This window comes from Genypterus blacodes, unplaced genomic scaffold (genome assembly GCF_046128005.1).
Source record: "Genypterus blacodes isolate CSIRO-AG114 ecotype Tasmania unplaced genomic scaffold, CSIRO-AGI_Gbla_v1 ptg000073l_1, whole genome shotgun sequence".
NCBI classification, from domain to species: Eukaryota; Metazoa; Chordata; class Actinopteri; order Ophidiiformes; family Ophidiidae; genus Genypterus; species Genypterus blacodes.
This window is the reverse complement of record NW_027466883.1, coordinates 2,307,010-2,330,731: the sequence shown is the minus strand read 5'-3', so window position 1 is coordinate 2,330,731 and position 23,722 is coordinate 2,307,010. Positions and strand designations below refer to the sequence as shown.

The window sequence follows — 23,722 nt, the reverse complement described above, 5'->3', positions numbered from 1 at the left end:
CTGCACAAGACAGAGACATGTTGACAAAACAGAGCTCTGATTATTTAATGGGACACCAATAATATCTAAATTCAGTTTGTTGGGTTCTCTCTGTATAAGTTAAAACTCTCAAAAAGGCACCTGTGTTTTCATCTCTGAGGGTCCAATGCAGCATCTAATGTTTGTATATCTAAAGCTCAAACTGCTCAAAGTCATGAAATGTGTCACCATGTTGTGTTTTCTTAATTGATATTTGCAGAATTCAGAATTTCACTCATTTCTGAAGGGAAACTTAAAGACTCAACACGCACACGCACACACACACACACACACACACACACCTTCTATTTGACCCTCAGCAGTGTTTTGTTTAAATCCTCCTCTCTCTGCAGGATGGAATGGTGTCAGTTCTTAGTTGAAGGCTGTGCTGCTCTGGTCTCAGCTCTGAAGTCCAACCCCTCCCATCTGAGAGAGCTGGAGCTGAGTTATAACAACCTGCAGGATTCAGGAGTGAAGCTGCTGTCTGAGTTTGTGGAGAGTCCAAACTGTAAACTGGAGATTCTGAGGTCAGTTCAACTCACCATGAATCCTCAAATGTTGTCTGTGGTCTTTATGTCCCTCAGATGAAGTCTTTTTCAGGGCTCTCCAACCTTTTTCACACTGAGTGGTCACTAGCACCTGGTTATGTGAATATGCTCTTATGTGTTTTCATGTAACTGCTCATTAAAAAAAATAGATTTGTCAACAACAGTGGAATATATGTCAGTGTTTGCAACGACCACTGATTTATAAACTCTGTTTGCTCACCCTGGGAAGCGTCTTCTTCTCTCTGAACTTCAGTCTCTCTCTCTACTGCTCAAACGTGTGTTTTGGACGCCACTATAGCTCTCATATTATTTCTGCCACTTCAGTTTATTTACATGTAAGTTGTGTTGTTTATGTGCTGGTGCTGAATCACTTCCTCACTGGATGCTCTGTGTGCCATTCCTGCCTGCTGTGCTGGAGTGTGTGTGGACGATGGTGTGTGTGTTCTTGTGAAATAATGACTCCAAAACACAAAAACACTGTTGAAGCTGAAGAGGAAGACAGATGAACTCATTGATCAGCAGTAAGTAGTGAAAGTATTTGGAGAGACACCTGAAATAATGCCTAAAAAATCTGTGTGTGTGTGTGTGTGTGTGTGTGTGTGTGTGTGTGTGTGTGTGTGTGTGTGTGTGTGTGTGTGTGTGTGTGTGTGTGTGTGTGTGTGTGTGTGTGTGTGTGTGTGTGTGTGTGTGTGTGTGTGTGTTCTTCCCTGGATCAGAATCACCAGCTATCAAATATGGGGTTTAAATGAGCTGTATGTGAGGGGTCTAGTGTTTTTATCTTTCTATGGCCCGGAAGCTTCCCTGTTTTCTGATTTATTTGCTGTTAATGAAACTCAACATGTGTTTCTGCTCTGTGCTGTAATGTGTGTGTGATGGTAAATGTATCATAATGTCCATTTCCGCAACATGGATTCATCAGTAAACAACACAGTGATCAGCTTTCATCACAACTGACTGAAGCTGCTCAACAAACACTTACGGTTCATTGATTTCCACTGAAAAATCCACAAACTTTGTCAAAGGATCCATTTGGCTCAAAGTGATTTCCACACAGATTTGATGTCACCAGGCACCAAACCTTTTTGTTTCCTGCTGCCAGAGATAACTCTTCATTGTGTTGTAGAGTCAAAGAGGTCATCTCACAGTGAGAGCAGCTCACTGACTACAAGAAAAGTGAAGAGAGAAGTGGAGAGAAAATGCTGGTTATGTTTCAGACGCCATCACTGTAGAAACACAATAAACTGTTAAACTACTGAGTGTTTGTGCAGCTCATCAAATATGTATCATCACATTTACAGCAGGAGTTTGTCTTTAACAAACTGGGACAAAATCAATAAAAGTGAATAAACACCTTAACCTTTAAATAATGAGGCCTACATACAACCTGTTGAACATCTGAGGGGACAAGTTTGTTGGAGGCTCTTATACAGCCTGACATGAAGATCTACAGAAACCTGGAACACAATGTGTTTACTAAATGTCTTCCGGGGGGAAATCATTTTAATCTATATTTTGATTTATAGGTGACGATGTGTAATTAAAATCTTTTCTTCAAAAGATGATAAAAGTGACCATCAGTCAAAGCTAAAGCTGGTATAATATATTAGTATGTTGATGTCAATGTATTATATGTACACTTGACCCTCAGCAGTGTTTTGTTGAAATCCTCCTCTCTCTGCAGGCTGTATGGCTGTCGGATCTCAGTTGAAGGCTGTGCTGCTCTGGCCTCAGCTCTGAAGTCCAATCCCTTCCATCTGAGAGAGCTGGGGCTGAATTATACCAGGCAGAGTGAAGCTGCTGTCTGATCTTCAGCAGAGTCCAATATATAGACTGGAGACTCTGAGGTCAGTAGAGTTTCAGCAGTTTAGTGTTAAACACAGTTAGTATCAGAGCAAAGGTCCAGTGTTTCCTGGTAATGCTCAGTCATTAGCAGCTGCGGCTTTCCACTGTGAAGCTGTGAGAGCAGAATGCTGACAGGATTGGACACAAAGACGGAGAGACAGACAACAGTCAGCCAATCAAGTCATCCACTAGCTTGTTGTGATCATGTGTGTGAACTGACATGAAGACGACTATTGTTGTTGTTGTTTGTCTCTACAGAACATAAACATGGACTATAGCTGACAACCTGACAGAAAGTGAGTATTCAGGTGGTGATCATCATTTATCAATACTGTTTTTTTGACAAACATTTTCAAACTTTAGTATCTGTGCGCTTTCTGTCATTGAAGAACAAACAGTTAACATAACAAATCGAATACAATTTTGGACAGAAAACAGATAAGATCACATCTTTGCCATATTCTCAAGAAATTAAACATTCTAAGTTTTGATAATTTTAAAAAATTTTCCAATGTCAAAACTTATTTATAAATGCCTACATAGCCAGGCCTCTGAGGTGTTCGGTGACTTCCTGGTTCCACTCAGAGCTTCAGGCTCAGGAACTCGTGGAGCATCCAATGGAAACTGTAAGGTACCTCAATGTAAATCTGCTTTTGGACAAACAGTTTTTAAAGAGGGAGCAGTCCTGTACTCATGTATGGTGCTTAATTGTATTATCTTGTGCTGTTTTTTGCGTTTGGTTGTCAAGCTCTGAGTTTTATGTTTTAGAAACAGACTTATTGTTAGGTTTGTGTTTTACTGTCTCTTGTGTATTGTCTACATGTTTTAAGTGTTCTTAAGGCCCCTCTAGGTACAGGCATTGCAAATTAGCTCAGGCTATAAATGCTGTGGTGTGTGGCATTGGTTATGTTACATACCTGTCCTTATTCAAATAAACGAAGATGAAATGAAGTCAAACTGATATGAAATAACTGAGGACATTTTCCTGTCAAGTGCATGTGTTTCCACCTTCCTAAATTCTTGTGAGGCCTGCAGTTGGTTTGTTTTCTTAATTAAACTCCACTTAGTGAGTACCAGCACTGTCTGCTTTATTTCTCTCTCTATATATATATATTCCATGTTTTATACATGTCTTTAAATTCGGTGTGACGGCTCAGTTGATTAAAGAAGTCTTTTATTTCTCTTCAATTTCATTTGATATTTTCACTCATAAAAGCTTAATTCAAAGAAAAAAGATGATGTGCAAAAATGCTTTAAACTGAACATTTTGATTTCTGCACACACACATTTCCCTCTGGCTTCCTCTCCCTTTCTCTAACACATGTACAAGCACAGGTGAGGTGGTGTCATTCCAGTAAATGAAATTGAGCGGGCCTCTAAATTCCCAGCCATTTTAATCCATGCTCATTTACAAGGCAGACGATCAGAAGGAAGTTGGTGAGTGACAGCAGGGTGAGTGATACTACTACGTTCTTAATCATACTGACTGTCTGTGATAAGATTTAAAAAAAATGGTGTTGCTGTTATGGATCCTTTCCTCATGAGTAATGTGACGTAGTTATAAAAAGTGTGAGAGCTGCAGACAAGGACAATAATCAACCAGCAGGTAATCAATACTTATTAGCTAATCAATCAAACACTCCTGCTCCCCCTGCTTCAGTGGTCATATATGGATGTATAAAGTGTGAATGACCACTGAAAGCTGTGTGTTCCTCTTAACTTTAGTCTCATTCTGGAAACCATAGAAGCTGATTTAAAAACAATGAAGTTGAAAGAAAAGTGACTTGTACAAAGTCTGACTGAAAGAAAAGGAGATAAAGGTCAATGTCACTTTAAATTGTGTTTTGCTTTGGTCGTGCGTGCGTGCGTGCGTGCGTGCGCGCGCGCGCGCACTCTGGAGAGAGAATTCCAAAAGAGATTCCTGAGTATAAAATCATTATTTTCTACTGCATGTTTGTTTGTGTTTACTGCTTTACCACACAGTAAGGTTTGGTATCCCAGCTGGTTTGAGAACTCTGTTATTTACTTATTTTATTTCATTTGATATTTTCACTAATAAACACATAATTCAATGAAACATAATTGTAAGAAAGATTATAATGTGCAAAAATACTCACCTTACTCTCACTCACTCACTCACAAGCACACAGGCATTCAAAGATGAAGTCGTGACTTCCAGTAAATGTCAAAGTGGGACGAGCTCTCCACAGTGATTTTGTTTTGCATCAACAGGAAACGTACAGCCATTTTATATCAGGGTCCTTTACAAGGAGGATAACCAGAAGGAGAAAAAGAAGTCGACAACGTTCTTATTCATACTGACAGGCTGTGATGAGACAAAAAACAGGTAAAATTGCAGATTGGTACAGAAAAAGTGGATATTGATTCATTGATACGGATTTCCAGCTGTTATATCCCTTTATGTTGTTGCTGTTTAGGATGTTTTCCTCCTAAGTAATGTGATGTAGTTCTAAAAAGTGTGAGAGCTGCAGACAGAGACAAGCTGCAGAGGCAGACTAACATAGCTACAGTACAATAATCAACCAGCAGGTAATCAATACTTATTAGCTTATCATTAACATTCCTGCTCCCTCTGCTTCAGTGGTCATATATGAATATACGTTCTTCTTAACTTTAGTCTCATTCTGGAAACCACAGAAGCTGATTTAAAAAAAAAATGAAGGTGAAAGTGAAGTGACTTGTACAAAGTCTGAAGTCTGAAAGAAAAGGAGATAAAGATCAATGTCACTTTGAATTGTGTTGTGCTTTGGTGTGTGTGTGTCAAGGCAATGCAAGTGAACTTCATTTTTATAGCCCAATATCACATATAGGCCTCCAAGGGGTTTACAGGAAAATTCCAGACCCCGCTTTTTTTTTGCTATTTGTTTTTATTGAAGCAGACATTGTACATGACATTGCGCATACAATTGTAGGATATTTTGGAGATCATTTTTTATACAGAAAAAGGGGGAAGGGGAGAGAGATAGAGAGAAAGAAGGAAAGCTGCACTATCAATGGTATTGTTGTTGCCAAACTTTAAACGTAGACCCTGAGGTAGAATACAAGTAGACTGACATTGCAATGATCTCATAGGGATACAGTGTTTACAGGTTGATGTCAAACAGCAATGTAGGCTAGTACAAATCGCATCATAGGCTTTGATAGAGAGAAGGAGAAAAGAGAGAAACAGAAAAAAACAAAGAGGACAACCCACCCCGAAACCCCACCCAACCCTGCAGTCACACAACCCTGTCCTGGCCTGCCTGGGATGTAAGATAAAATGAAGAAATAAAAAGGAACTGTTCGGTGTTCTGGTAATCAGTCACTAGTCTGCCATAGCCTTTTAATCTGTGAAGTAAGAGAGAAATGGTGGCCATCTCTGATAGAACTTATCGATGTTGATTTTCTCGAGTTCAGAAAATACATTGTATCCTTCAGCCATTGCGAAATAGAGGGAGGGATAGGGGATTTCCAATGCAGGAGCAAGCGGCATCTGGCAGGCAAAGAGAGAGAGAAACTCTTTGTCCTGGGGAAGTAGTTCATGCAGGTAGTTAGGGGAGAAGTTCAGGTAAGCTGATGGTGTTTATTTGTGTGTGTGTGTGTGTATGTGTGTGTTCTGTGAGAGCTCTTTGTGTCTGTAGATTTGTTTTCCTATTTGACTAAATCCAGAAGATGAGCATTTGCATGGATGAAGAGGAGGATGGAACAGGATCTGCTGCATACTATATAAATATAAATAGAGCAGCAGATGGTTGTTTTCTGCTGGAGCTGGAAATTGTTGTTAAAGACCTAATTTGAAGTTAGATGACTAAGTAGCAGCCCAGACAATGTTACAGTAACTTATGTAAGGATAGATAGATAGATAGATAGATAGATAGATAGATAGATAGATAGATTGATTGATTGATTGATTGATTGATTGATTGATTCTCCCTTAACACACCAAAATAGATCCATGACATTATGTGGCTATGAAATGTGTAGCATTGCAACAGCAAACATGCAGCCATTTTATTTCAGGCTCCTTGACAAAGTGGACGACCAGAAGGAGGAACAGAAGAAGTTGGTGAGTGACAGTCTGTGATGAGATAAAATTGGCAATTGGCAGATTGGTAGAGAGAGAGAGAGAGAGAGAGAGAGAGAGAGAGAGAGAGAGAGAGAGAGAGAGAGAGAGGGGATAGTGTAGGCAGTAGTTCATGCAGGTAGTTAGGGGAGCACTCCAGTTAAACTGATTATGTTCTGTCCCTGTGTGTGTGTGTGTGCGTGCGTGCGTGCGCGTGCGTGCGTGTTTTAATAAAATCCAGAAGATGAGCATTTGCATGGATGAAAAGGAGGATGGAACAGGATCTGCTGCATCAGTCAGTGTGCCCATGAAGTGACAGGTCCATGAAATCTCCTCCAGTATTCAGTGATGGACGTGGACCCTCACACACAAAGTAAGAGCTCTGTTTATCTGTTACAGGAATTTTCCAGCATTGGGAATTCTTTGGTTGCTGCCAAAACCTTCTCTGTCTGTGTTAAAACGTTAACATTTTTTATATTGTTGTTCACACAAAAGTCAAGTGAAAAAGAATTATGAACATAAACAATAAAGTAATTTAAGAAGAAGAAATTTTTTTTAAGACAAACAACAAAACAGAGACTAATGTGGGACAGTGTCACATAATACAATGAAAATCAATAAGTTTATACTCATACGCATTCCAATGTAATTAATATAAGGATAGATTAATAGATAAGATAGATAACTTATATAAAGACAACTCTGTATTAACATTAATTTGGAGTTAGGACAGATCCTCCTTTAGCTCCACATGGTAAGTGCAATCTTTTGGTGTTGTAACCATTGAAGTGTACATATTTGTCTCTATATTTGAATGTAACTAATGAACCAACTGAGTACAACCACCTGAAAACCCTATTTACAAGTTTAGAAAAAATAATATTGTGATTAATAGTGTCAAAGGCCTTGATAAGTCAAAGGAGACTTCTTTTTCAATTGCAAAACTCTTTTCATCCCAGGCAGACAGAATTCTATGAACTTATTGTAACACTACCAGTTCAGTTGATTGTCTAGTGTTCATTGTCAAGGAGAAGGGTTGATATGCTGGTATGAACAAATTCCTCCAGAACTTTGGAGGGGCAGGATAATATGGAGATTGGCCAAAAGTTTGTTAATATATCTGTCACCTTGTTTGTGGAGTTGTGTCACTTTTGTCACTTTGAGGTCATTGTGTCACTGCTCCTATTTTCAGGAAAGGGAGGAAAAATGTCCTGGTAAGGTCAGCAGGACTCTGACTCGTTTATGGAATGCTGTTAGTGAGTGACAATCGTGTATTGATAACAACAATTATGAAAGCATCAGCTGTCTCTAAGGGAGCAACAATAGATCGACTGTTACTCTGTATTTCTCTCATTACTGTACGAGAACTTTTTTATTTAATGTGTGATTAAAATTCAAGATGATTGTTTAGTCAGATACCTGTACATACTTGTATGTAGTGAAATGGATTGGCATGCTCATGGAGGTTGTGCAAATAGGGTTTACATGGTTAAAGTCCTCTGCTAAAGTCCACAATCAGCTCCTTAGTTTAGCTGATTTTGGAAGTTGTTATCCTGACACCACAGAGTCAGGTCAGTCACCGCCACCAGGCCTTCTCATGGAGGCTAACCACGGCTGTGTCATCTGCAAACTTTACAATGGAGTTGGAGCTGAACCTGGCCTCACAGTAGTGTGTACAGGGAGCACAATAGGGGGCTGAGGACGCAGCCCTGGGGGGAACCTGTGTTCAGGGTGAAGGGGTTGGAGGTCTGCTTACCGAACCTGGGGCTTGGTGGTCAGAGGGCCCAGGATCTAGTCACACAGGGGGGTGTTCAATCCCAGATCCCTCATCTGGTGGGTACTATGGTGTTAAAAGCTGAGCTGATTAATAAGGTTCCATGTTGATTGTATGTATTAAATAAGGGGGAAATGACACTCTGATTTGATGATTCACATGATGGTGTAAATCCAAAAATATCCTTAACAAAATCCCCACAATGCATTTGGACCAAACCTCTGATCTGACAAACTGTGTATTATGTGTCCCAGATGGAGGTCCAGACTCTAGCTGTCATACTTGTGTTTATCTAGCTTGAATTTATTACATATAACAATGTCAATAATCTGCATGTTGTCAATGGTTCATGTTGGATTCCTATATGCAGTATAGGCTGCACAATATCTAATCAATCAACACCACAATGTAAATAAAGAACAGAAAAAGAATCTGCTGGCCATCAGCTATCATCAATCAGCAAACCATCAACAGATACACTGTTTGGCTTTTAGGAATTAGGACGACAGAAGGCAGAGAGGAACATGTCCAGTCAAACTTTGAACAAAACAATGTTTGTCCTCTGCCCCAAACAACAATTAACCCTAACCCCGACTATCTGACCAACAGGACAATATTACATAAGGGATTAAACACGAGATTTTAGTTTTCTGAGTTTAAATGAACAATGGTTTTAATCAGTGACATGAATTGCCTTCATCTCGGGGGAGGCAGTAGCTCAGTAGGTAGGGCTTCCGCTTGGGAACCGGAGGGTCGCTGGTTCAAGTCCCTGCCGAGGTGCCTTTGAGCAATGCACCGAACCCCCAACTGCTCCCCCTCTGTAATGGGTGGTAATGTAATTAATGTAAGACGCTTTGGATAAAAGCGTCTGCTAAATGACCGTAATATAATGTAATGTAATGTAGTCTTCACAGAAAGAGAAAGAGGAGCTTGTGTTTGGACCAGTCTGCTTCATCTGGAGACTCCTCATGTCAAAAGCGACCCAGAACAGAACCTGGACTGAAGACACCCAGTCAGTCTGGAACAGTGCACAGTAAGACTGTTGATCTGTCTGATGGTGTCAACATTTCTATCAGCGGGAATTCTCATATTTTGTATATTTTGTTTTGTTGTTGTTTCTCTTCCACTAGGTGGCGCTCTGCATGAACTTTTGGACAAACATAAGCTCAGTCTGAGGACGAGATGTGAACATGTGACTGAAGGAAGTGCAGGAGCAGGAAGTGGAACCCCCCTCAACAGGATCTACACTGAGCTCTACATCACAGAGGGACAGAGTGAAGGGGTCAATACCCAACATGAGGTGGTACAGCTGGACACAGCAGCCAAGAAGACCACCCTCCATGACACTCCAATAAAATGCCAGGACATCTTTAAAGCCTTAGCTGACCAACAGAAACACATCAGAGTCGTTCTGACAAACGGCGTCGCTGGTGTTGGAAAAACCTTCTCAGTGCAGAAGTTCTCTCTGGACTGGGCTCAGGGATTGGAAAACCAAGATGTCAGTCTGCTGATTCTGCTGACGTTTAGGGAGCTGAACCTGATCCAAGATGAGCAGTACAGTCTTCTCATGCTGCTCCGTGTTTTCCATCCAACATTACAGACGCTCACAGTGGAGAAGCTGGCTGTCTGTAAAGTTTTGTTCATCTTTGATGGTCTGGACGAATGTAGACTGTCTCTGGATTTCCACAGCAATGAGGTTCTGTGTGATGTCACAAAGAAGGCATCAGTCAGCGAGCTGGTAACAAACCTCATCAAGGGGAATCTGCTGCCCTCAGCTCTCCTCTGGATAACTTCCAGACCTGCAGCAGCCAATCAGATCCCTCCTACATGTGTTGACAGGCTAACAGAAGTACGAGGCTTCACTGATGCCCAGAAGGAGGAGTACTTCAGGAAGAGGTTCAGTGATGAAGATCTGTCCATCAGAATCATCTCACACGTCGAAAAATCCAAGAGCCTCCACATCATGTGTCAAGTCCCAGTCTTCTGCTGGATCACTGCCACAGTTCTGGAGCACATGCTGACTACAGAGCAGAGAGGAGAGCTGCCCAAGACCCTGACCGACATGTACTCACGTTTCCTGATGGTCCAGACTCAGAACAAAAAGCACAAGTATCACAAGGGCCATGAGCGCAGTCTAGAGGAGCTGTCTGAGACGGACAGGGAGCTTCTACTGAAGCTGGGGAGGCTGGCGTTTGAATATCTAGAGACAAGAAACATTATTTTCTACCAAGAAGACCTGAAGCAGTGTGGACTTGATGTGTCAGAGGCATCAGTGTTCTCTGGAGTTTGTACAGAGATCTTGAAGGTGGAGATCTTCCAGAAACTACTTCCAGTCTACTGCTTTGTTCATCTGAGCATTCAGGAGTTTCTGGCTTCAGTCTACATGTACCACTGTTACATAAACAGGAACACTAAGGTACTGGAGCATTTCATGTTTACTGACCATTACCCATCACTGAATGTCTTTCTGAGCCGAGCCATGATCAAAGCCCTGCAGAGTGAAAATGGGCACCTGGACTTGTTTGTTCGCTTCCTTTATGGTCTCTCACTGGAGTCCAACCAGAGTCTCTTAGGAGGTCTGCTGGGTCAAACAAAAAGCAAACCAGCGGACATCCAGAGAGCTATCACAACCCTGAAAGACATGAGGGCTGATGATATCTCTCCTGACAGAAACATCAACATCTTCCACTGTTTGATGGAGATGAAGGACCACTCTGTACATGAAGAGATCCAAGAGTTTCTGAAGTCAGAGAAGAGATCAGAGAAGGAACTCTCAGAGATCCACTGCTCAGCCCTGGCCTACATGCTGCAGATGTCTGAGGAGGTTCTGGACGAGCTGAATGTGGAAAAGTACAATACATCAATGGCCGGACGACTGAGACTGATCCCAGCTGTGAGGAACTGCAGAAAGGCTCGGTTAGTCCAGATATTAATACTAATATCAACTAACAGGTAATCCTGTCCCATCATGTAAAGAGTACACCTCACTTAGAAGTGAAGGTGTTTGCTCAGTGTCCATCATCATTACTCAGATTATTCACATATTAACTCTGAGTAAAATAAGGTAACATAGTAAGTGCTCTGCTTTAATAATGGATTTCATGTTAAATCTTTAATAATAGGTTTAAAAGGTGTGGACTCTCAGTGACCCACTCTGATGTTGTGGCCTCAGCTCTGAAGTCCAGCCCCTCCCATCTGAAAGACCTGGAGTTGAGTCATAACCACCTGCAGGACTCAGGAGTGAAGCTGCTGTCTGCTGGACTGGAGAGTCCAAACTGTAAACTGGAGATTCTGAGGTCAGACACTTTTCAAGAATGTTGTCATGGTGATGTCAATTTCATTGATCAGTGTGTGTAATACTGTACAGTGCAGATGGAGCACTGGGGAAACAGCAATTGTCACTCACATGGAACAAACTTACCACACTTATATTTTTTAATCAAAATTCTACATTTGATACAGTGTTTTGTCTCGTTGCGCAAGCTTTAGCCACAAAGTCATAGAGTTTCTCTGTTTAGCTCAGTTGAAACAATGTGAGAGGTCTATCTCCTCAGTTTAATATCTCCTCATTGAGTCTTAGACATGTTTACAGTCTCTACTATAACAGAAACACCTCTCATCATTTCCTTTAAAAAGCTTCCCATCCTATATCACCACTGACTACAAATGTCGACTTTGCTGTCCAACCTCCATCCAAAGCTCTGAGAGAATAAAGATGCTGCTACAGTGAACAAAAACAGTCTGTCCTGACAGGAAGCTCTGCAGGAAGTGTGGAGGAAAAACCAGCACTCTCTCTCTGTCATTGATTTAAACTATATTTTCATTTATGGTTAACAATCTGTAACTTTAATGTACTGCTAACATTAGAAAGGACCAGAGATTTATATCCAAACTAAACACAAATAAATTTATATTGGCAGCTTGATATAAGCAAGAAATATTTATCATCATATTTTTCAACCCTGAGGCGATATTTGATATATATCTCCATATTAATTGATGATGTTTCATTCAGTTTCATGCAGAGATGCTGTTTGAGGAGCTGGAATACATTGTTTGGGTTTCCAGATTTGGTAGCTAACCTCTTATTAGATAATCTCAGAGTGGAGATACACGGGCGTAAGTGGGATTTCATACTAAATTTGTGCTCTTATGTATTCAGACTTCATACTTAATTGACTTAAGTTATGCAAACAAAGCATTGTTCCCCCTAAAACAGGAGCGTCTGCAGCTTTCTGGGATTCAGACTCAGAACTTGAGTCATTTGTAGTCACTCTCACTGTTTGTCTGCTTCAAATGTGCCCGATGACATCCATACAGATGATTGCATGCAGGATGTGATCACACAGGATCACCTGTATGGATGTCAGCCAGGAAACCATTTACTGTCCTCGATTGGATGTTAACACGTTCAGGGGCTGACGATCAATAACAAATCCCTGTTCCCTCTCTGTTCTCCATCACCTGTGTGCTTCCTGTCACTTCACGTCAGCGCTGAAGCACAAAGGTGAAGCGGCGCGTCACAGTGTTTGTCTTCTGTTTCTGCAATGTTTTCTAAATGTCCAAATATATCAGTGAGACCACCAGCAGACACTGAACGTGTCATTCTCTTCTCCTCCCAGTTTGGGTAAAACATGAATATGTGTTGCTGTGTTTATTCATCACTCTGTGTTCATAACAACACAAATCACACTGTGGTATTTTGGTTGTAAACACACAGACAACATTGTGCTTTCCAGTTGCTGATTGTGTTTCAGACTTTAACACAGTAAATACACAATAAACTATTCAACTACTGAGTGTTTGTGCAGCAAATATTGAAACTCAATTTACACCTGGAGTTTTCCTTATTAATGTTGAATATGACTGATTTTAATTAATTAATTAATTCAAAATATATTCTCTTTACCCCCACCCCCACCTCCTCCCCCACCCCACCCCCCCTCCACACACACACACACACACACACACACACACACACACACACCTTCTTCCTTCCACTTGACCCTCAGCAGTGTTTTGTTGAAATCCTCCTCTCTCTGCAGGCTGCATAGCTGTCAGATCTCAGATGAAGGCTGTGCTGCTCTGGTCTCAGCTCTGAAGTCCAACCCCTCCCATCTGAGAGAGCTGGAGCTGAGTTATAACAACCTGCAGGATTCAGGAGTGAAGCTGCTGTCTGAGTTTTTGGGGAGTCCAAACTGTAAACTGGAGATTCTGAGGTCAGTTCAACTCACCATGAATCCTCAAATGTTGTCTGTGGTCTTTATGTCCCTCAGATGAAGAGTCTTTTTCAGGGTTCTCCAACCTTTTTAACACCCGGAGCTTCTTTTCAAAACTCAAAGTGGCCACACTTTATTTGTACCGTGCCAAATCACAACAAATGTTATCTCAAGGTTCTTTACATGCAGAGCTTTTATTTTCAAATTGTTATGTGAATATTTAAGTGCATAAACAGATAAACTGCTCTGAACTTAACTGCTCATTACAGAAAAACAATGATTTGTCACAGTGACCTATATTGAAAGTTAACTAAATTAAAGTAATACAGGATGTTACATACACAAGGGCAATTACAAAGAAGACAGTAAAGGTATTATAAACCACGAGGGTCTAAAAAAATGAATTTTCAATTGGCAGAGGCTTTTTCCCAAAGTGACGTAAACATGAGATTTGAATACAATAATAAAAGAAAATAATGACAAACTATTTCCACATAATTATGCATCTACTTAGGGGCGGAGTGGCTCGGGATGGCTGTGTGGTTTGATTTCTGGGAATTGGAAGGTTCCTGGTTCAATTCCAGGCTCCTCCTACAGAGCATATGGAAGTGTTGTTTAACAACACACTGAACCCACACACACACACACCTTCTTTCTTCCACTTGACCCTCAGCAGTGTTTTGTTGAAATCCTCCTTTCTCTGCAGGCTGACACTTTGTCAGATCTCAGTTGAAGGCTGTGCTGCTCTGGTCTCAGCTCTGAAGTCCAACCCCTCCCATCTGAGAGAGCTGGAGCTGAGTTATAACAACCTGCAGGATTCAGGAGTGAAGCTGCTGTCTGAGTTTGTGGAGAGTCCAAACTGTAAACTAGAGATTCTGAGGTCAGTTCAACTCACCATGAAGCCTCAAATGTTGTCTGTGGTCTTTATGTCCCTCAGATGAAGAGTCTTTTTCAGGGCTCTCCAACCTTTTTCACACCAAGTGGTCACTAGAACCTGGTGCACTTTTCTTTAATTTATAAACTGTTATGTGAATATTTAAGAGCAGAAACATAAACTGCTCTGATGTGTTTTCATGTAACTGCTCATTAGAAAAAAACATGATTTTTTTTGTCACCAACAGTGGAATATATGTCAGTGTTTGCCACGACCCCTGATATGTAAACTCACGCTGGGAAGCGTACACACACACACACCTTCTTCCTTCCACTTGACCCTCAGTAGTGTTTTGTTGAAATCCTGTCTCTGCAGGCTGAATGGCTGTCAGATCTCAGTTGAAGGCTGTGCTGCTCTGGTCTCAGCTCTGAAGTCCAACCCCTCCCATCTGAGAGAGCTACAGCTGAGTCTAAACCCGCTGCAGAGCTCAGGAGTGAAGCTGCTGTCTGATCTTGAGCAGAGTCCAACATATAGACTGGATACTCTGAGGTCAGTAGAGTTTCAGCAGTTTAGTGCTTAACACAGTTAGTATCAGAGCAAAGGTCCAGTGCTTCCTGGTAAAGCTCAGTCATTCGTAGCTGCAGCTTTCCACTCTGAAGCTGTGAGAGGAGAATGCTGACAGGATTGGACATAAAGACAGAGACAGACAGTCAGTCAATCAGATCAGCCACTAGCTTGTTGTGATCATGTTTGTGAGCTGACATGAAGATGACTGTTGTTGTTGTTTGTCTCTACAGCACATAAACGTGGACTATAGCTGACAACCTGACAGAATGTAAGTATTCAGGTGATGATGTGATGATCATCATTCATAATTACTCCATCTCTTTGTTTTGAAATACAGTTTTAATAAGTATATATGTCGTTGGGCAGTAAAATGGGTTAAAATCGTATTTGTTGTCTTGTTGTGATAGTAGAGAAACGTGGATCAGTGGACAGAAGACAACAGAGGAACACAAGACTCTTGACAGCTCACTGACTTTGCAAGGACATTTTTAGATTGCAGACATCTACTTGGATGGCTGTCATATTTAGGGGGGGGGGGGTATTTTATGTTGGGTCTTAAAACCTGTGTTGTCAATCCTGGTGCAGGGTCCACAGCAAAGCACTGATTTAGCCTATGTGTTCACTTCCTCCCAGATCTTGATTCACATCTGATTCAGCTCACCAGGTGTATGTAGAGCAGGGAGAGATTGGAAACTTGCTTTGCTGAGGATCCTGAGGATTGAGATTGAGAACCTCAGCATTCAAAAGAAGTCCTGGGCTCTGGGGGCACAGGGGGGACTCACCACTGAACAGACCTGGATTTGCTTCCCAGTAGCAGGACCTTGTGGCTGTGCATTTGCACAATTTGAAGACAGAATCAGAGGGGAAAGCCTGAGCCTCTGACAGGTTACACACACACTCAGGGAAGCCCCACAGATGACCAGAGTGAGGGCCATGGAGAATTGGGTAGTCCACGTTGTTGAGAAAAGGGGTTTCAAGTCAAGTCAACTTTATTTGTATTGTATATGTCTCAAAGGGCTTTACAGGCCCACAACATCAGAAAAATTCCTGCCCCCCTCCAAAGCTCTCTAGGGAGATAAGGAAGAAGTCCCGGGAAAACCTTAATGTTTATGGAAAAAAGGAGGAAACCTCTGGAGAGGCAATTCCAACATACATTCCCCCTCCACCAATGGCCTGGTGTGCAATGGGAAATTAGGGTTGGATTATACAAAAGAACAACAAAGCATGCAGAGTCCTATTAGTGAGAGTCTCTCTCCTGGAGCAACAGGTCATGCCGGTAGTTGGGGGAGCTGTCCAGGTAAGCTGATGATGTTCCAGGGGCAGCAGCTTGGCATTGGGATGGTAGGAAGTTATCCCAAAGTTTGAAACTCTATATTAATACAAAGTGCCTCAAATTTACAAACTCTTCCTCCACAAACCTATAAGAGCCAAACTACTGATTCAATTCTGTAATGTTACAGATGTTAGCTCAGTGCATCATGGGTCCCCCAGCTGTGTGTGTGTGTGTGTGTGTGTGTGTGTGTGTGTGTGTGTGTGTGTGTGTGTGTGTGTGTGTGTGTGTGTGTGTGTGTGTGTGTGTGTGTCATTAGCCAGAACAGGACAGCACCAAAACAAGGCAGCTGTGTGGTTCATAGTTTTGAGGCACAGTCTAAATACAGAGAAACTCATATATTGCATACATATATTCTACATCTATATTCCAATATTCAATGAAGTAGTTTAGTCAGTAGGTTTAGTGGGTAGGTGAGCTCACATTGGTTGCCATATTCTATGAAACAAGTTCTTTCCCTGATACGCTAGGTGGCAGCACATTCCTTTAAATCCCCGGTTCTTAATCTTAAAGTGGTCCATGGATGGAATTCAGGTGGTCCATGAAGGCCAGATAGCAAAAAGTAATATTTATATTGACTATATTATATACTAAGTTGTTCTATTTCTGTCAGTTACATATACTAGATGCACACAGTCAGGTGACATACAATAATCAGGTTTTGACTTCTGTTTTCCTATTCAAGATGTACCATCCCACTGTTTATAGCACTGCTGACTGTTCTGGTGACCAATGTTTACCATTTAATTTGCTAGCATCGTTCTCTGAACAACTGCATCTCTATATTAAGTGCTTTTTTTACACAAATAAACTTACTTAAATAAACTTATCTTAATAGTCAGCTTGTGAATGTTCTCATATACCTTTAAGGCTTAACTGAGGCCGTAATATCTTTAAATACACTTTTTCCTAAATAATGTTGGATCAAGGATTCATAATCCTTTCCTTGCTGAGATAGACTGTATCAGTGATGAAGACCATGCCAAAGTTGACCTTATTGACCTAAGAACAAAGTGTGAAATGTTACGAAATGAATTAAACTCAAAGAGCCTTGGAGAATTCTGGTGTGCAGTGACACAAGCCTCCCCTCATCTGGTAAAGGGAGCTATGGGTGCTCGGATTCCATTTTCTGAGTCAGTTTTTAGCATTTGTTTCTATCAAAATGAAAAGTGGAAATTGATCGGATGTCAAAGATGACTCCACAGTTTCATCTTCCTATTCAAGCCAAACACAACCTTTTTATTGAAATGAACATTTGAGCATAAAGTTTTGTTTTGTTTCATTTGGAGTGGCCATCAATTTACACTGTATGAGGCAATGAATGTTCTAGCAAATAAAGTCGATTTATTGCATTCAAAGTTGTGGTTATTTGCTTTTGTCAAAGGAGGGGATCAATAACTTTCACCAGATTGTCAAAATAGTCCACGACACAAAAAAGGTAAAGAACTGCTGCTTTAAATTATCAATTTATAGTGGAAGAAAAATCTGCCCGGATTCAGCTTAGAAACATGCAACTTATATTGGTGACAGCACTGTGTGTGATTTAGTCTATTCCTGTATATTTCTATAGCTACCTTTTTGAAATTCATCACACTGAATAACTCAGGATCAGAGAGTGTTTGCTGTAAAATACAACTACTGTATCAAAATGTGTCAATCAAGTTTACGGTTGACAAAAAACGCAGCAGTCTTCCACAAAGTATAATCAACATCAGTCAGGCCTTCACACATGAAACCATCTAAGTCTGTTTATAAATCTCATTTTCTCTGAACTGTGTGTATTCATAGTTTAGAGTAGATCTTTAATGGATTATTCCCCAATTTAAGAATTTCAGATTTACGCTGTAAAAAGCAGAAAAAAATCAATTTCAATTATTCCTAGGCATGTGATTCTTCATTTCTTTAGATTGTATAGTTTTTAAATTGTCCTATCCAACTCATCAGTATTGTCAACTGTGCTGAAAGGTGAAGTGTTTACTCTTTTTTGTGAAGAGCTCAAGACTACAAAGTTTAAGCACGCCTTGCAAAACACCAGCTTCCCTGACATATAAACCAACCAACCAATAAAGCTTGACTTAATTAAAGCCACAGTTGAAAAATTCTTGTTATAATGATGGGGATAATATTTTAGTTAGAAACCCTACAACTTCAGACATCAACAGCCCCCTGTGGGAAGGTGGGCACCAGAAACACAGACCTACATTATGTACCATCCTCCTCCATTGGCAGAAATCATGACTTCATGATAGAGTGAACTTTCCATGATGGCAAAGAAAAAGGCATCGAGACTCAAGTGTTTGTTCTCCAGAAGGAAATGACTCCATCTAGTGGTTAAACCATGCCACTCATCAGAAGAGAATTATGGGTAAAAACCACATCTATCATGTCTGTCATGTATTGAGGACATGGGGTGCATCAGAGCGAATGAGTGGCTGAACTAGAAAATGTCTTTCGGTGTTGCTGACTGTTCATGAGAGCAGACTCGGGTTTGCTTCTGGCTGAGTCTGTCCAGGACATGCTGCATCCCTTTAGTCACTGACATATGACAAGGAGTGTGGTAGGGAATTAAAGTGACACAGCAGTAATATGAAAGTAAAGCAGAGCAGCTCACAAGGGTGATCTCTTTAAAGAGGGAGCCACCTTTTATAGACGGGGGATCAGAATATCTTTCAACCAGCATCACCTTCTACAGTAGACTTCAGCCTATATCCTATGCGCCTAACCTCATCATTTGTCTCCTCCATTGAACAGACTTATAACTAGATTCTCTGCTTTTATTCTTCCCTACTGGTTTCCAGCACAGATAGATAGACAGGCAGCTGATACAGAAGGCAGCCCCCTCCACAGCCCTCACTGAAAGCAAAGACCCGAAGGGATCTTGAAATAGAAATTTAAAGCAGGGGGAGGGGGAGAGGGGAGGAGGGGGCAAAGGGAGGAGGGCTTGTGAGGGAGATCATTGGTATGCCAAGCTCAGTACCTAGCATGGCTGTGCAGAAGAAACAGAGTGTCATCCCTCCATCACAGGGACCCCCGTCTAACCGCACCATCCACAAGCAGAGGAAGGGGAATGGTCTGTGCTATTTATTTGTGCTTTGTGTTGTCTTTGAGCAAACAAACCTCTCCTTCATGCTAAGCTAAAGCAGAGTTACTGTAGATCCGGAATGTCTCAGACTATTGAAGATTTATGAATATTGGTTTGATTGTATATTGCTTTTGATATATTTGTTGAGTGCTTTTTGATATTGAGCATATCTAACCTCAGCAGGGGGCATCTGTGGATAATGATTATATAAACATACCTAGGAATGACATAATTGATGCTTTTCCTGATCTTGTTTGATATTAGATTATGTATTATGTCATGTGGTTCCTCCCTCGTGTGCATACGCACGTACATCAAATATTAAACAGTCTTGTGCTACGACTCCATGTTTTGCTGTCCTTATTTGTTGCTTGTTTCAGTCGTCTCCATGAGGACTGATCAGGTGCTTGCATGATGTTATGCTGTAATCGTTCTTTCTGTTGCAGTTGACCCTAAGGCACGACAGTCCATAATTCATGGTGTTTATGGCTATGATGTCATTTCTAGTCCTGTGATCAAAAATGTCTGTAGTTAGAACCCTGTGTCTAACTACACACAGTAACAGAGCACAATGGCAAGGGAATATTTTTCACAGACATTTGAGGTTATGAAAAATTAAACCCAGGATGAAATCCTTGTTTTTGTTTTTCACTTCCAGAAAATGGCAGTTATAAGCCGGATTCACAGACGAAGAAAACAAACCTCTCCTCTGTCAACATATCTGCCCATATCGCCAACACAACCAGTCCACCACGGTCCACTGCAGGTTTGATAGGGTTCTCTGTTTGCCTGAGGTCATGTTTACCCTTTAGCCAGTAGAAATCACAAGAATGCATTATCTGTTTTGATAATTGAATTACTGGAGAGTGGAACTTCATTTTATTGACTAACTTGATTTACATTTTATAAGTATACTGGCAAAGGTATTAAGTTTAAAGTTCTTTCCTGTGTGTCATTCCAGGCCCTAATGGACTAAACACTGATGAGAGGCTGAAGTTGGCACGGCAAAGAAGAGAAGAGCAGCAGAGATTGTTTGGTATGAGCTCCAAATGAATATGACACTGATTTGAATTTCATACACATAACTGGTTGATCTATTTATACTAGTGTCCTTTTTTTTTACTCAGCCTCTCGGGAGCAAAGCAGGTTGGAACGAGAGCAACGGGCCCGGCGTTACCACATACAGCAACTGCAGGAGCGCAAGGAGAAACTCCTGGAGCAGAGGCTGAAAGAGGAGAGGAGGCGCGCCGCAGTGGAAGAGAAGCGCAAGCAGAGACTGAAAGAGGAGAAAGTGAGTTTGGGTGGTTCTTTTATGATCAGTCAATCTCATGAGTTCACATTTTGAGAATATGTGACTGACGCTGGTTATCCTAAACTAAGGAGCGACATGAGTCTGCAGTGCGTAGGACCCTGGAGAAGAGTCAAAGAGCCCAACAGAGCCTTGGTCAAAACTCTAGAGGAAGAAAACTCACTAGGAGCAATGGTAAGTGGAGGCTGACGAGCTCATGTTTTGTTCTGCTTAATAACCATATTTCTAAGCCAGTAACGCCACACTTAACTCTGCTCTATGTAACTAATCAGTAGAAACAGTTTGCTTGCCCTATCTTTTGTGTTTGCTGCACAATACTTCATACTAATCCATACACTAGTTCCACGTCGCTTACCACTGACAACATGGGAGAAGAACTTGGTCAGTCGCCTAATTACGCCCACATGCTCTTATCTGGCCAGAAGCAAGAGCGCTGCTTGTCAATCAGGAAAAGAAGGTACTCTCACCTCTGATAAGCAAACATACTCATGTAGTGCAAGATGGAGGCAGTGCAGTTACTTTCTCAGACTCTTTGCTGACTAACTCTGCTCCTCTTCCTCTCTGACTCACTTCCTCCATTCTTTTCACTGTTGCTGCCATTTGCACATAATTCTTCATTTAACCATGATGATGGCACAAACCAATGGTTCAGTTGTCCATATTTGTCGCCGCGCAGTTTCATTCCACTCCATGAATACCACCACAACCACCACAACCACCGCCACCCTTCACAAACCCCAGAACCACTCCGGTCTAGTCCACCGCAGGTCTTCTCCCTCCCCGAGCCCCAACAACAGCCAGCACAGAAGCATCAATAAGGCACAGGTCATTACCACCATGAATGTTAATACATGTTGGGTTGCTAAATTGTTATTTTTGTTCTCACTAAAGACTTGAGATAACATTTTCTATTTTCATTACCTGCTTGTTTTTGGATTAGACCAGAGCAGCAAGACTGCAAGACACTGACAAGAAGAACTCAAATACTGGATCAAATATTAAATCAGCAACTGGCAACTCCAGAGTAAAACCCACCACAAATACAAAAACTGAAACAGCATCACCCTCACCAGAACGGTAAGGGAAGCATGTGTAACCAAAAGCCCCCCTGTACCCCAATTATACAATGTGAACAGCACTGAATTCCACTCTTTTTCACCTTGAAGGAATAACAGAAGATCTTTCAGCAGACATTCCACCCCACTGCAGCTAGAGCTGCCATCTGTCCCTGAGGAAGATGTTGCTGCTCTCTCTCCTGGCAACTCGAGGCCTATCAGGGCATTAGCCGAAGGTCAGCAAGACTGGAAGACTGGAAAGGACAATCCACCAGAGATTCCACCAGCCAAAGCAGCCGCAGCTACACCCAAAACTGTGGGAGATGGGGGTAAGCTTTCAAAAAGCATAATTTGCCATGAAATGAAAAGCAGTTTGTGCATTGTCTTAACATGTTTGTTAAATATACACATTGAAGATTGTTTATTTCACTGAAGGTTTTACGCAGATGCCACCCTATCCAGCTCCACAGCCTCCTGACGTCTTATGCAGGTCCTCGGCTGGCACCACAGACCCAGAGGAGGCTTCACGTCTCCTGGCTGAAAAGAGGAGAGAGGCTCGTCTACAGAGAGAGAGAGAGGAGCAGGAGCGCCTGCAGAGGGACGAGGCAGAGAGGTAACAAGTCATGGTTAACTGCGATCATTCTGCACAACAAGACTAATTAGTCTGAGAAACCACCCAAGATGACTGTGTTACAACTTATGCCACGTACAGGAGAAGTCGTGAAGAACTGGAGCACAGGAGGGCAGAGGAACGAGCCCGGCAGCAGGCAGAAGCTCAGCGCCTGATAGAGGAAAAGAGAAGAAGGGAGGAAGAGGAGCAGAGACGAGCCGACGAAGAGAGGGCCGAAGCTATGAGGGAAGCAGCTCTCCTCCAGAAACAGGTGGGTGATTCAAATACAATTCTGTTATGATATTTCTGATATGTACTGAATGAATCACGTCTGCATAAATAACCTTCGTCGGGAATGCATTTAGATTTGCTTTGTTTGTTTGCATTGCTACTAATTGTTCTTCATCTACTCCCTTGGTCAGAGAGAGGAGGAGCAGGCCAGGGAGAGAGAGAAAGCAGAGCAGATGAGGAAAGAGCGAGAAATTATTGTTCAGAAAGAGGAGGCAGAACGGCAAGAAAGAAAAAAGGTGAGGAGTATAACAACGGTGTTGTTTCACATCTACACATATCATATTGTATGTTCATCAGTACTCGTAAGAAGAATTATTCCTCTTGGAAGAATTATGCTTAATTCAAGTCTCAGCCTTATAATGAATTAAAAGATGAAGGATTTTTTCAGAGACTTGAGGAGATCATGCAACGGACCCGGAGGTCAGATTCTCCAGATATGGTGAGAGTCTCTGCTCTGTTTTTACAAAGTTATTACCCCAGGGTCTTGTGACGCATAACCAGTGTGAACTAGCAAACTCCACATCTGAAAGTCACAACATTTTCGAGATCAAATTACTTGTTTTTAAAAGCAGAAGTGTGTCTCGCTGAGGATTTCGCCAAATGAAGCCAAACCAAAGGAAAACACAGAGCCTGTGCAGAACGGCACCATACAACAGGGTGTCAAGCTGTCGGTGGGGACCAAACCTTCACAGCTGGTACTGAATGATGTGGAGGACATGGTGCCTGTTGTGGCCTTCAAAGAGCGCAGGTCTCTCAGAGCTCTCACAGGTCTTGAGGAAATCCAGACTCACCAACGAGCAGGTGAGTAGTGACTGGAAGAACAAGGGCGCTCAGGGCAGGAAATTAAGACTAGCCACCAAATGCGTTATAGAACCTCTTTCACAGGCTTGGGAGTGTAGAGGTTGAACATCTCATTGGCCTGCAAAGAGACTGACTCACATGTGAAGTAATTTCCTCCGTCACTTAAATCTTTTATTTCTGCCCCCAACTGCCTGTAGAGGTTTATAGCGCATCTAAAATGTTTCTCTTGAGCTGCGATGAAAGCTTTTATTGTTTGTTTTGTCTCTTTGTCATTTGTTCTTTAGAAGTCATCTGAGCGCTTTGAATGTGTCCAGGCCAGCTGTCTTCACCTTGGGAAAC

General features: G+C 41.7%; 3 protein-coding genes across 4 annotated transcripts; all 3 read left to right on the top strand.

Annotated features, from left to right (window-relative positions):
- Positions 1 to 344: 344 nt before the first annotated feature.
- LOC143006254 (ribonuclease inhibitor-like) lies at positions 345 to 2,727 on the top strand. Its single transcript, XM_076157636.1, has 3 exons — positions 345 to 545; positions 2,248 to 2,410; positions 2,667 to 2,727. Exons 1-2 carry the CDS (start codon positions 373 to 375, stop codon positions 2,369 to 2,371), a joined length of 297 nt encoding a protein of 98 aa, XP_076013751.1. The 5' UTR covers positions 345 to 372; the 3' UTR covers positions 2,372 to 2,410; positions 2,667 to 2,727.
- Positions 2,728 to 6,690: 3,963 nt separating this feature from the next.
- Positions 6,691 to 17,541, top strand: LOC143006251 (NLR family CARD domain-containing protein 3-like). 2 transcript variants are annotated; one of them, XM_076157631.1, is made up of 9 exons: positions 6,691 to 6,844; positions 9,160 to 9,278; positions 9,376 to 11,161; positions 11,368 to 11,541; positions 13,291 to 13,464; positions 14,171 to 14,344; positions 14,714 to 14,887; positions 15,136 to 15,173; positions 15,313 to 17,540. In XM_076157631.1, exons 1-8 carry the CDS (start codon positions 6,795 to 6,797, stop codon positions 15,140 to 15,142), a joined length of 2,658 nt encoding a protein of 885 aa, XP_076013746.1. In that variant the 5' UTR covers positions 6,691 to 6,794; the 3' UTR covers positions 15,143 to 15,173; positions 15,313 to 17,540. The 2 variants fall into 2 exon arrangements, with proteins under 2 accessions (XP_076013746.1, XP_076013747.1); XM_076157632.1 differs by having other exon boundaries at positions 6,694 to 6,855; positions 9,170 to 9,278; positions 15,313 to 17,541.
- A 1,676-nt stretch (positions 17,542 to 19,217) lies between these two features.
- map7a (microtubule-associated protein 7a) lies at positions 19,218 to 23,678 on the top strand. The gene is made up of 15 exons (XM_076157436.1): positions 19,218 to 19,305; positions 19,976 to 20,083; positions 20,279 to 20,353; positions 20,445 to 20,608; positions 20,698 to 20,800; positions 20,967 to 21,083; positions 21,303 to 21,451; positions 21,567 to 21,703; positions 21,793 to 22,010; positions 22,117 to 22,294; positions 22,394 to 22,562; positions 22,714 to 22,818; positions 22,971 to 23,021; positions 23,155 to 23,383; positions 23,668 to 23,678. Exons 1-15 carry the CDS (start codon positions 19,218 to 19,220, stop codon positions 23,676 to 23,678), a joined length of 1,902 nt encoding a protein of 633 aa, XP_076013551.1.
- The last annotated feature ends 44 nt before the right edge of the window (positions 23,679 to 23,722 follow it).